Here is a 12,481-nt window from a genome sequence, read left to right as displayed (position 1 = left end):
TGATCATCTATTACTGACAAACCCGCAACGGCTATCGCCCAATCATAGTCCATTCTCCCTGAACTACCAAACCTCACAGGGCCCTAGTAGCTAATCTTCCCCAATCTTCCCTCCAATCCTCCCTCTGACATCTTAACTAATCACAATTTGTATTGTCCATTTTCTGGAGTGGCAGCCTACAGAATGCTTCATGTAAACTCAATATTCCTCTGTCTGATCTTTAGTGCCTACCTGAGACAGTGTAGATACAAGTAATAATCAGCAATGCAATTACTGCAACATAGATGTTCCACCCCAAAGCTTGTTGGATGAAAACTGCTCCAGAGAACATGTCCACCTGTCAGCGAAAACACAACATATCACCATCAGTAAATAAACATCAATTAACAGGAGTCTTCCCAATGGGAACCTTAACCCTTCTGGTATCCTGGAAATCCTTTCATAAACAGCGTTTGACTATCGGGCATTCTTAAAGAATACATTTCCCCATAAGAACAACTTTTATGAGCAGGTGTCACATCGGAGACCTGCCTGAATGTCATGTGCACATGATGAGATACTTACCGAAATCTTGGTAAATATGTAAAGGAAAAGAGAAATGAGGGAGAGGTACAGTCTAATTCGGTTTCCTCCGAACCTTTTCATTAGGTACTGTGGCATGGTGATGACCTGGGAAAAGGCACAGGTGAAATTATCAAATAATGTCCAAGCATTTTTGCCTAGTTACTGAATCAACAAATTCAAAGTTAAAAACCTAAGCCAGTATTTGATTACACAGGAAAATAATTTCCCAGAAACATTCAAATGAACCAAATGTCACCTTTATTTTTGACTACATGATGATATGTACAAGGGATGAGATCAATATTTTGAAATTGCTGCGAATTACAAAGAGAAAATCTATATGAAATGCTGCTCAATTATTTTCACTCACAAGAATTAAAATCCATATTAACCCCACTATCTTTTCACTTATGAAATCCAGCATTGAATGCAGCTTCAGAACCCTAGGTGACACAATGTGTTGGGTATAGAGTCCTTCCATTTTGGAGATTGTGTTTGAATCAATCCTCTGGAGAAAGATTAGAACATAGAAAGAGAACAGTACAGCACAAGATCAGGCCCTTTGGCCCAGAGTGTATATGCCGAACATGATGCCAAGACCAGCTCTTATCTACCTGCGCATAATTCATATTCCTCCGCCTTAACCACCAACCACCAACCCTGGCAGCATGTTCCTGGCACTCACCACCCTCTGTGTAAGTTTCTCCGCTCATCTCCTTTAAACTTTGCCCCTCTCACTTTAAATCTATGCCCTCTGATATTTGATTTTTGCATCTTGGTATATATTTTTGTATATAGTACATACTACATATTGTATATAATATTCCTATACCTGTCATTTGTAATTTGCATATTTCCATGTATCGTCTAATAGCTGTCTGAAACAACTGCTGAAACAGTTCATTTGAAATAGTCTCATACTTACCCCAGCTGTCAGGTACACTGGAACAAAAAGCCAACCCAGAAGTAGCACAATAAACAAGGCCTGTGGGAAACAAATCCCAATGTTAAATATGACAGATCATTCCACATTTTGTCGACCAAGAGAGTTATGAGAAGGGGACAGAGTACAAGACATCACTAAAGTTGGTGTGAACACGAGGGAGGATTATGTCAATATGAATCTATACTGGGGCACAGCAACGAGGTTCCTGTTGTGTTCCAAGAATCCGTAAATCTTCGATCTTGCACCAAGTAAACCAGAACTAGTGTCCCTGCGTATGACTTTGGTGAACAAACCAGAAGAATTATGATTAGGTGATACCATGTATGAATTGATTGTCACTTGAAAATGGGGAGAAAAACTCAGGAATGTGATGCTTTTAGGGGAAAAATGGGTTCAAGCAGATGGGGAAGGAATGTCTTTGGTGAAATTGAAAATTGTCATCAGTGTGTAGGATAGTGCTAGTGTACGGGGTGATTGCTGGTCGGCACGGCGAGCTGCTCTGTACCTCCAGAGTCTAAAGTAAAGTCTAAAGTCTAAAGAAGCAGCTATGTGGTGACAAACTTTAAACAAGTTTCATCAAAGGCGCCATATCCAATTGACATGGGATGTATGCATCTGATTCCTCAGGGTCTAAATAAATGAATATAGAAGATGCAAAGATAATTGATGAGAGTAGGATAATAAATACACTAGAAACTGCAGGTGCTGTAATCTTGAGCAAGGCCTAAAGTGTTGAAGAGTTCAGGAGTATCTGGGAAAGGGTTTGAAAGGGAACGTTTTTGGTTGTGTTCCTTCTTCAGACCTGAACAGCGGGAGAGCAGTGGGAATCACAGTGGAGGAGCAGTGTGAGGGGGTCTCACAGAACCCCTGTCAGAGAGAGGAGGAGAACTTATTCAGTTGTTTAAGAAGGAAAATGTTGGAAAATTGAAGGTAGGCAAAGTGCTGGAAAAACTCAGCGGGTGAGGCAGGTTCTATGGAGTGAAGGAAATAGGCCACGTTTCGGGTCGAAACTCTTCTTCAGACTGATGTGGAGGCGGAGGTGGCAGGAAGAAGAAAGGAAGAGGCAGAGACAGTGGGCTGTGGGAGAGCTGGGAAGGGGATGGTAAAGAAGGAGAAAGCAGGGACTACCTAAAATTGGAGAAGTCATTGTTCATACCGCTGGGGTGTAAACTATCCAAGCAAAATATGAGGTGCTACTCCTCCAATTTACGGTGGACCTCACTCTGGCCATGGAGGAGGCCCAGGACAGAAAGGTCGGATTCGGAATGGGAGGGGGAGTTGAAGTACTGAGCCACCAGGAGATCAGGTTGGTTATTGCGAACCGAGCGGAGGTGTTGGGTGAAGCCTATGCTTGGTCTTACCGATGTAGAGCAGCTGACACCTAGAGCAACGGATGCAATAGATGAGGTTGGAGGAGGTGCAGGTGAACCTCTGCCGCACCTGGAACTTCTTCAGAGTAGGCATAGTTTGAGGAGATTTGCAATGGAGCAGTAAAATGGAGACACAAAAAACTGCAGATGCTGGAATCTTGAACAAAGCATAAAGTGCTGGAGGAACTCAATAGGTCAGGTGGCATCAGGGTAAGTAATTCCCCTGGGCAACTTTTTAGGTTGAGACCCTTCATCAACCTCAAGTCAGTATCTGAGTGCGGACGGGATCCAGCATCAGGACAGAACTTGTGCCAAGTTGACCAGGATATATGAAGAGGCCCATCTTTAGGAAAATGGAATCCCAGTGATCCAGTCAAGATTCCTAAAATGTTAAATGTCTTTGAATTGTCTCATTGTACTTACATTCCACTCAAAGCCACCGACTGCCAACCCATTTGCTGCCCCTGTGCCTGCCAAACCAACAAAGTGGCCACTTCCAATGTTACTGGCAAAAAGCGAGGCTCCAACCTGGAAATGCAATTGAGAAAGTGAGATTTTTTTGCCACTGAAAAAGTCCTTAAAACTTATTTCTAATGCAAGAATGGACAATTAGCTGTCAAAACAAAAGTATTGTGCTCTATACACGTTGAGGCTATTTTGAGCATGCAGCGATTACGTAACAGGCCAAATTAATCCAATATAATTGAGAAATTTCTGGTTTGTCCAAATCAGCTTAAAAGCTACCTGTTGCTGCTTGCAATCATAAAGCATAAAGTCAAATTCCTGCTGCTTATAGACTTTGATTCAATCTAAACCATTTATATGTTCATGTATTTAGACTGTGACTTGTCTGTCAACTGCGACCTATTGCTTAACAGTGGCATCTTCATGAATGAACACAAAGGTAATTTTAGCTTCCTTAAGATGTCAGATTTCTGACAATGCAGTTACTATAATTTAATAAGCTGTTATCAAATAAATTAAATCAATAAAATAGCAGTCGCTTACAGTGTACCATTTCATGTTCCTCCCGGCCAAGAAGTACCCACCCACTGTTCCACGGTTGGTCTTGAACATGGACTAAATAAAATATAAACAAGATATATAGACAACAAATCAGATTGTATTCAATTTTTCGAAGGGCAGGTAATCGTGCTTGCTATGGGCAGTTTGCAACAGCTGGCAAAACTTAGTGATTGAGGTGAATGTTCAAAACAGTAAATATTCTAGAAGTGAAAGGATGAATAAAGAATAGGAAACAAACTTCTTTGTTTTAGAGAAACAGTTCCTTAAGTTCCAGTTGTGCTCGTGTTAATTTAATACGTGTTACTGTACTTCTTGGAAACCCTCACATAATTTTGTGGCTTTTCTATTCTCCAATGCTAATGGCATCTTCCTGGCAATGTTTAGGCTATCTCTGGTAGAAATAGCTTCAAACAAGAGGAGCATTTTTATTTGCTCCGAATGTATTTATTTATTTTGATTTATATCATTTATTTTAGTCTGAAGAAGGGTCTCAACCCGAAACGTCACCCATTCCTTCTTTCCAGAGATGCTGCCTGTCCCAGCTGAGTTACTCCAGCATTTTGTGTCTACCTTCAATTTAAACCAGCATCTGCAGTTCTTTCCTAAGCATTTTTATTTACTGGCCTTTATATCAGATCACATGAACTGTTCTGCTGGACTTCTTCCAAAGCATTGGCCTGTTCCAGTCAATAAACTAAATAAACAAAGTATTTGATGCAAAAAATCTCTTGAATCTTTAGCTTACATGGCCAACTGTGCTAAATGAGGAGCAATTAAAATTCCTCAGTAATGTTCCCTTGTAATTATTTGTGGGACCTTTGACCTCTCTGCTCTGTGAACTCTTCGAGGGTCAGATGGAATATTCTGAAATGTAGATTGATGATGTTCTACTCATAAACCATGTCCTATCTATTCAGTAATAACTTAAATTGTTAACCTCTGTGCTGCTGAAAGATTTAGGGGATTCTTTCAACAATTTTTTTACTTCCTTTTCACTTTAGTTGTTCTGACACTTGTAGTAAACACTTTTGTTTAAGAAGGAACTGAAGATGCTGGAAAATCGAAGGTAGACAAAAATGCTGGAGAAACTCAGCGTGTGAGGCAGCATCTATGGAGCGAAGGAAATAGGCAACGTTTCGGGTCTGAAGAAGGGTTTCAGCCCGAAACGTTGCCTATTTCCTTTGTTCCATAGATGCTGCCTCACCCACTGAGTTTCTCCAGCATTTTTGTCTACCTTGTAGTAAACACTAACATTATTACATTGAAAATCAATAAATATCAGAGCTCTTTGTCAGATATTGTTTTCTTGCAATTATTGCAGGAATCTTTTATATTTTGTTCTTGGATCCCCCATTGTGAAAAATCCCACCATGCTCTAAAATGAACAGACCTGTTTCAATTTTTAATCCCAACAAATGTCAACATGTTACTGCATTGGTAAGGTGCAAGGTGTACACTTACATGAAGCACATTGTCAACCAATTCTGAGGGGAATAGTGTACAAAATAACTATTATGCAATGCATAAGGGAGCTAATATCATCAACAAGATCCCAGGAATACTATAGAGACTATGTACAGTGCCTTTGTACTACACTTGAATATTCTAATCAGTACAGCACCAACAGCCAATAGTGCGGTCAGAGCTGACTCACTACACTATGAATTCAGATAAGGGTTGGATCCAATTAACCATTTTTCTTTCCACAGATGCTTTACTCTAGCATTTTGTGTCTACCTTCAGTGTAAACCAGCATCTGCAGTTCCTTCCTATGCACTTACCAAGTTACTAGTTTCAAGTTTTTTTTTAATTTATGATTAAAGAGGGTTCATAAAATATTGCTGGTACAAAATCCAAAAGAGGGTTCAAATGAAACTGCATTTACATTCCATCTGGCATAAAAATGGAATAATTTGACATGCCTCCTTCAATCCATGTAGTCGTGACCAGATATGCACAGGAATTGCAGCTTCAGGATTAGCCCTGCAAAGTTTGCTTGATGTTAAAATCAATTCACAAAATCTCACTCAACTGGTACCAAAGTATTGGTTGAAGCTTTTCCAAATGCTTTCCTCTGATTTTCTAGCCATTTCTGGAGAGGATGGATCATTGCTGCAATGGATTCTATAGGTGATGGGTGCTTTCCACAGTCTCATTCAAGAGGACACCCATTGGCCAAAGAACAAGAGTGAGATGTTTGCTGTGAGGAGAATCATTGGTGCTTAAACCCTGCCCTTCTCTGATGCCCTAGTTCACAGAGTAGGCATTACTAAAACTGACCAGGAGCAAAATACCTGTCCGATTTTTACCAAAGATATTGAGGTCAATTGGAGAAATAGGGTGCAATCCAGGCACTTCATATAGTGTGTGTTTTAACCATACACCTCAGGTAAAATGAAAAGGATCAGAACAGACCCAGAATTGGTCCTTCAGTTACTGAAGTACAACCCTAAAACAGGAAGGGAACATTATTCCAATTGGCCAACAGGAGGTAGGTGGAGTGAGCCCATGGCTTCCGCTAAAAATAAATCCACAGTTTATTCTGAACATAGCTGTAATCATCAACGTAAATTAGTTAGGTTACATCTAAAGGGCATATAATCCCTACAAAAGATTCGACTGCTGCAAATTGCTCTGATAATAGAGGACCTAGGTATCTTTCCCAAGGGTTCAATTATACGGATGTTAAGAATTCTGGGTAGACAAAAATGCTGGAGAAACTCAGCAGGTGAGGCAGCATCTATGGAGCGAAGGAATAGGCGACATTTCCGGTTGAGACCCTTATTCAGACTGATGTGGAGTGGGGAGGGGGGGGGGAAGAAAGGAAGAGGCGGAGACAGTAGGCTGTCTGGGCTCATACCTTAGGTCTTGCTCAGACTCATAGCAGCCATTAAGAGGTGATGGACTTCCAACCACGATGAAGCAGAACAATACCCCACAATGGAGGAGAGTAGTATTATAACATGTAATGGTAGTGGAACTGTAACCATAAAAAGGCATTGTAACAGAAGCTAGTAAGGGGTAGTGGAACTTCCTTATTTGATTCAGGAGCATGGAGTCAGTAAGAGGCAGTGAAATTGTGCCTTGTATGTGAAATTGGAAGTGTACCCAGTCAGGGTCTATTGATCTGAACCTCAGTAAGAGACAGTTGAAATGTACACAGTAATGGGCACTGGAACTGTGCCCAATGAAGAGAAGTGGAAATGCACCCAGCAAGGGGCAGTGAAACAGTATGCAGTAAAGAGCAGCGGAAATGTACACTGTAGGTGGCAGTATAACAGCATCTAGTAATGTGCAGTGGAACAGTATTCAATTAAGTACAGTGGAAGAATATCAATTAGAATGGAATTTTACTCGCTGTGACGCTGTGGAACTGCACCCCAAAGCAGAACCCGGATAGATCAGAAGATCTGTACTTCACTATCAGACAAAGGAATGGTACAGCACTAAGATAGTAATCTAGTATGGTACTAAAGGACTATTGGACGTGGGTTACAAGTACCCCAATGTGGAACGGTGGGAAGTACCTCAGGAAGAGGCAGCCATACTGTAATCTTACATTACTGCATGAGCAATAGTTCTTGTTACTGGGTATGAACATGTATTCTAATGTGGAACTACAGGATATAAAATCCCCAATGGGAGCAGTGGAACTGTATCCCAGTGTTGGGAGTGGAATAGTATTCCACTATTCCACTCCTAATTGAGCAGTAAGTCTGCAGACAGTGTGGCCGGTGCATCTGTTTTTCAATATCGCGCAGAATGGAAATCATACCCAGATCATTTCCTGAAATGATAGAAAACACACAGTGCTGGAGGAACTCAGCAGGACAGCCAGCATCTGGTGAAGGAATGAACAGGTGAATAAGGGTCCCGACCCAAAACGTCGCCTGTCTATTCCTTCGGCAAATGTTCCCTGATCAGCTGAGTTCCTCAAGGACTTTGTGTTTTACTCAATATTCCAGCATCTGCTGTCTCTTGTGTCTCTTGAAATGGTAGGTTGGTTTTATGAAGAGAGGTTAAGCAAACCAGTTTGCATTATCTGGTGATTGGGCAGACATCTTGTAGATGATGTTTACCCAAACTAAGGTACACTGAACTAGGTAGACAAAAATGCTGGAGAAACTCAGCGGGTGAGGCAGCATCTATGGAGCAAAGGAATAGGTGACATTTTGGGTCGAGACCCTTCTTCAGACTGAAGGGTCTCGACCCGAAACGTCACCTATTCCTTCGTTCCATAGATGCTGCCTCGCCCGCTGAGTTTCTCCAGCATTTGTGTCTACCTTCGATTTTTCCAGCATCTGCAGTTCTTTCTTAAACTATACTGAACTAGGGGTCAGTTTCAAATTACGGGATTAACCATTTAAATGAGAATCTTTGCATTCACCACCCAAGAAGACTCTCGAGGCTCAGTTGTTGAGTAGATTCAAGACGGAAATGGAAAGGTTGTTAACATATTAAGCAAATTAAGGGGTATGGAGGTTAGTGCAGCTACGTGAAGCTGAGATACATAATCATTCATGATCTTATTCAATTACAGAGCAGGCACCAAGATCCTAATAGCCTACTTCTGTTTCAACTTCTAATATTCTTACTTGCATCTGGCTGGCAGAGTGAAACTGTTTCAATGCAGAGAACCAAGAAGTTATCCCAAAATTACAGTAGTTTTACTGGATCCAATAATGAGCCAGGCTGATCAGATCTTCAGGAAGAGAAATGGAGAATAAATATTGAATTAAAATATGGCCAATTGTGTTACACATTCCGCACAAGGAAAAAATTGCAAGTAGAAAATAATTCCAAAAGTTTGAGGGAGTAAATCCTTACCCACAGTCCGATGCCGATGACTATCACAAAGTACACAGTGATCACGCTGATGTCTGCAGCATTGTTGATTGCCACAGTTTGAGATGGAGATGTGATTGATGGTGGAGATGTAGATTGTTTCATTGTAACCCAGTAGATAGATGGGGAATGCACCAGCATGAAAGAGCTGAGATTACACCTGACAGAGTGAGGGACTGGCCTATTAATACAAATCTGGTGAGTAATGATTGAACCAATCGCATTTAATAGGTTACTGATGTGCCGAAAACCTTCTGATTCGACATTAGTCATCACTCAGAGGAGCCTTTCTAATAGTCGTTCTAATATCAGATTTCATCAAAGAAATCTTAATGAATTACGGCATTGAGATAGACAGTTCAGATTCCATCCTACATTTCAGCTGGGAAAAATACTAATTATAATAATGTTTTTGTAAACTGACAAACGTGTAAACTCTTGCTATCTTAAATTCAAATTAATATTTGCGATTTAAAATTAACTGGACACATAGGTATCAGTCCAATAACAGTCCAAGTATGACACAACTGAGTTTTCAGAGCAGAGGTTATTTTGATAAGCTATTCTCCACAGGATCTTCATCATATGGTTTTCTAAAAGGAATTATAAAAATCTGGCATATGGTTGTCAACAATCCTGACGGTTCAGCATTTGGGTCATTTATTGGTCCAGAATGTGAGCAGGAGTACCAAAGTGCAAGTGACCAGAAGCAGGAGTCCACCATGTGGCTGGGACTGGGACCAGATTGTGCGCGGAGTGTGAAGCAGGAACTGGAGTTGGAGTTTGGAAGACCAGAGGTCAAGAATATGAAGTGATTTGCAGTGGGAGCAAGTGTCATGAGAGTTTATATATTTCCTACTTCCTTTAAACTCACAAGTTTCACAGGAAATTTTATTATACTACTGTGTAACACAAAGGGGCAAGAAGAAATAACATTCAATTGAACAGGCAAACTTAATTACTTAATGTAAGGTAGAGAAAAATGATAACAAGGAGAACTTGTTCAAGGCGTGAAGTCTGACAAGGAGCGTTTGACGGCACTTGGCCGTAACTCGCTGGAGTTTAGAAGAATGATTCATACACCTCATTGAAACATACCGAATAGTGAAAGGCTTGGATGGAGTGGACGTGAAGAGGACGTTTCCACTAGTGGGAGAGTCTAGGTCATAGCCTCAGAATTAAAGGACATTCTTTTAGGAAGGAGATGAGGATGAATTTCTGATAAATTTCTGGAATTATTTTCCACTGAAGGCTGTGGATGCCAAGTCAGTAGATATTTTTAAGGCAGATATAGATTCTTGATGTCAGAGGTTATGGGGAGAAGGCAGGAAAATGGGGTTAGGATGGAGAGATAGATCAGCCATGATTGAATGGCAGAGTAGATGATGGGCCGATTGGCCTTATTCTTCTCCTATCACATAATCTTATGAACTGAAGGTTATGCGAGCCATTTGATTTGGACTATTTATAAGGGGATATTTTAGCCAAGAGTGTAGTTTGCTTGTGGTTGAATCCTGGGGAGCTGGTTGACACATTGCTTCCCTGGTTGAATTCTGAGTATTATTGACTGCATCCAAAGTCTGCAGGGTAGATAGAGTGGCAATTAAAGGTGCTGTCCCACTGCGGCAACCTAATCTGCAAGTTCAGAAGAATGTCTTCGACCTTCAAGCTCGAGGGCACTTGCCTGGAAAACCTCGAGCTGGATCGACCGTCAGCGATGTAACCGCGAGCTGGATCAACTGACCGCACACATACACACAGGAGAGTTCCAGTGACCTCATATGACCTCCTTGGACCTGTGTCGACCATGCTACGAGTTTGAGTCCAGGACAAACTCTTCTAAACTCGCAGATTAGGTCGCCGCAGTGGGACAGCCCCTTTAAGATCATGGTTTCCGTTGGAATCAATCCCAGGATCAAGGTTTTATGCCAGAAGATCGAGGCATTACCAATAGGATGTAAATCAAGACCTCCGGGTGCTGATAAACATTGTATTTTTCCTATACAATATACTGAATGATTATTCAAAAAATCACGCAGCCGGAGGGCTGATGCGGGATTAAATCATTCACATTCTTTACACATTGGAGTAATTTTTTGAACAAAATAATCTATACTGAAGGGGACTCCATCTAAATTAACCCACTCCTAAAACTATGAACATCAGACCATCAGAAGAGTATAACAATTACATTGTGACAGAGCTGATGTTGCTTTGCCAAAAGGATACTTTGTAAATCTTCATAACCAATTCTCAACGTAATCTTTATTTAAGTTTAGTCTGGGTTAGTTTTGAGAGTTAGTTAGTCCATACGGAGGAAATTTACAGACTTGTGTTCAGGAAGGAACTGCATATGCTGGTTTATACTGAAAATAGACACAAAGTGCTGAAGTAACTCAGCGGGTCAAGCAACAGAACCCTTCTTCAGACTGTTTTACAGAAATTTCTCAGAGAATTTAAGTCTTGTTGAACTTCAGTTGTTTGGTTCAGTTGCCTTATTTTTTTAAATTACTGTAGATAAATTTCACATACATCTCCTTTTGATGCTTGACATTGCTGCTTTAATACAGATTGCTTCACTGCATTACCTGACAGAACTGCAGAGACAACTCAGAAGTGAGCTGCTTTTAATTCATTTTTTAAATAACTGCATTTTGTGCAATTGAAGTTTAAAATACAAGCACTCAATAAAGTTCAATGACATTTTTTCTTCACAGAGATGCTTCATGTGTATGATTATATGTGATCTTTCGACTCTGCATCCTATTCAGATGAAATTTAATTACTGGAGCCTTGATCTTATTAAGATTAATAAGGAACCAGCAGGCAATGTGCCTTAGAACATGCTTTGTGAACAGAGTACTTGATCCTCCACATAACTCTCAAGGCACTGCTTTCCCACACCACGCTGTCAAAAATAATAAAGTAACATCAATGAACAGCATTTTGACTGGAGACAAAAAAGAATGAGAGGTTTTTATTTTAGTTTGAATAAACTTTTTCTAATCATGACTTTATTATCCAAGGGAGTTGAAGATTTGTAAGCATTCCTTTGATGAAAAACAATCTGCATAGAAAATCTGGCGGAATCAGTATTATTTGATTAACCAATATTTTTCATTCTAATCTTTTTACAATGGGAAGGTTAGTCGAGCAGTGAAGAGAAAGATGGATGAGAAAGGTTGGGGCAAACAATGGGAAAAATATCTAAATTAGTTGAATTACAGAAATTATCAGGAGCAACTTGTTGGCTGGTATTTGAGCTGTTCAGTATCTTTCAGGATAGCAATGGTTTGGTCGTAGCCCTGGTCTAATCCAGTCATTCATTTGATTTTTGCCCTACAAGAGAGCGCGTTCATGTGCTACTAATTCAAAGCAAACTACACCTCTTAAAGGGGAAGGGTAGTGTGTCTACTGCAGGTGAACTTAGTATGACCCAATACAAAATGAAGGGAAGAAGGTACTATATTTTTTCAAACATACCAGCAAATTATGTGCAGGAGTTGGAGCGATGATGTTTCTGCAGGAATCCTTCCACCAACTGGAAGACAGCATGACACACAGCTAGCAAATTCAATTTGATTCTTGGTCACTTATCTACATTTTGGACAATTTACTATTGCCAATTTAATTATTAGTATATTCTTGAGACGTGCAGGAAGCACTCCGTGGAAACTCACACACAGTAGACAATATGCAAATTCCATTCACAGAACCTGAACCTGGACCC

General features: G+C 40.5%; 1 protein-coding gene across 2 annotated transcripts in view; it reads right to left on the bottom strand.

Annotated features, from left to right (window-relative positions):
* LOC129710787 (sodium/glucose cotransporter 2-like) overlaps window positions 1-12,481 on the bottom strand; it is a 32,507-nt gene that overhangs the window by 17,030 nt on the left and 2,996 nt on the right. Inside the window, exons 1-6 of one of the 2 annotated variants that reach the window (XM_055658030.1) lie at window positions 8,734-9,664; window positions 3,889-3,960; window positions 3,304-3,408; window positions 1,490-1,549; window positions 565-669; window positions 232-337 (exon numbers count right to left, since the gene is read on the bottom strand). In XM_055658030.1, the coding sequence (XP_055514005.1) occupies window positions 232-337; window positions 565-669; window positions 1,490-1,549; window positions 3,304-3,408; window positions 3,889-3,960; window positions 8,734-9,024 (739 nt within the window). In that variant the 5' untranslated portion in view covers window positions 9,025-9,664. Of the gene's footprint in view, window positions 1-231; window positions 338-564; window positions 670-1,489; window positions 1,550-3,303; window positions 3,409-3,888; window positions 3,961-8,733; window positions 9,665-12,481 lie in introns of those variants that run through there. The other variant, XM_055658031.1, reaches the window with a different exon arrangement.

The sequence above is a fragment of the Leucoraja erinacea genome, chromosome 28 (assembly GCF_028641065.1).
Source record: "Leucoraja erinacea ecotype New England chromosome 28, Leri_hhj_1, whole genome shotgun sequence".
Taxonomy (NCBI): Eukaryota; Metazoa; Chordata; class Chondrichthyes; order Rajiformes; family Rajidae; genus Leucoraja; species Leucoraja erinaceus.
The sequence above is the reverse complement of the archived record's forward strand: the minus strand, read 5'-3'. Positions and strand labels throughout refer to the sequence as shown.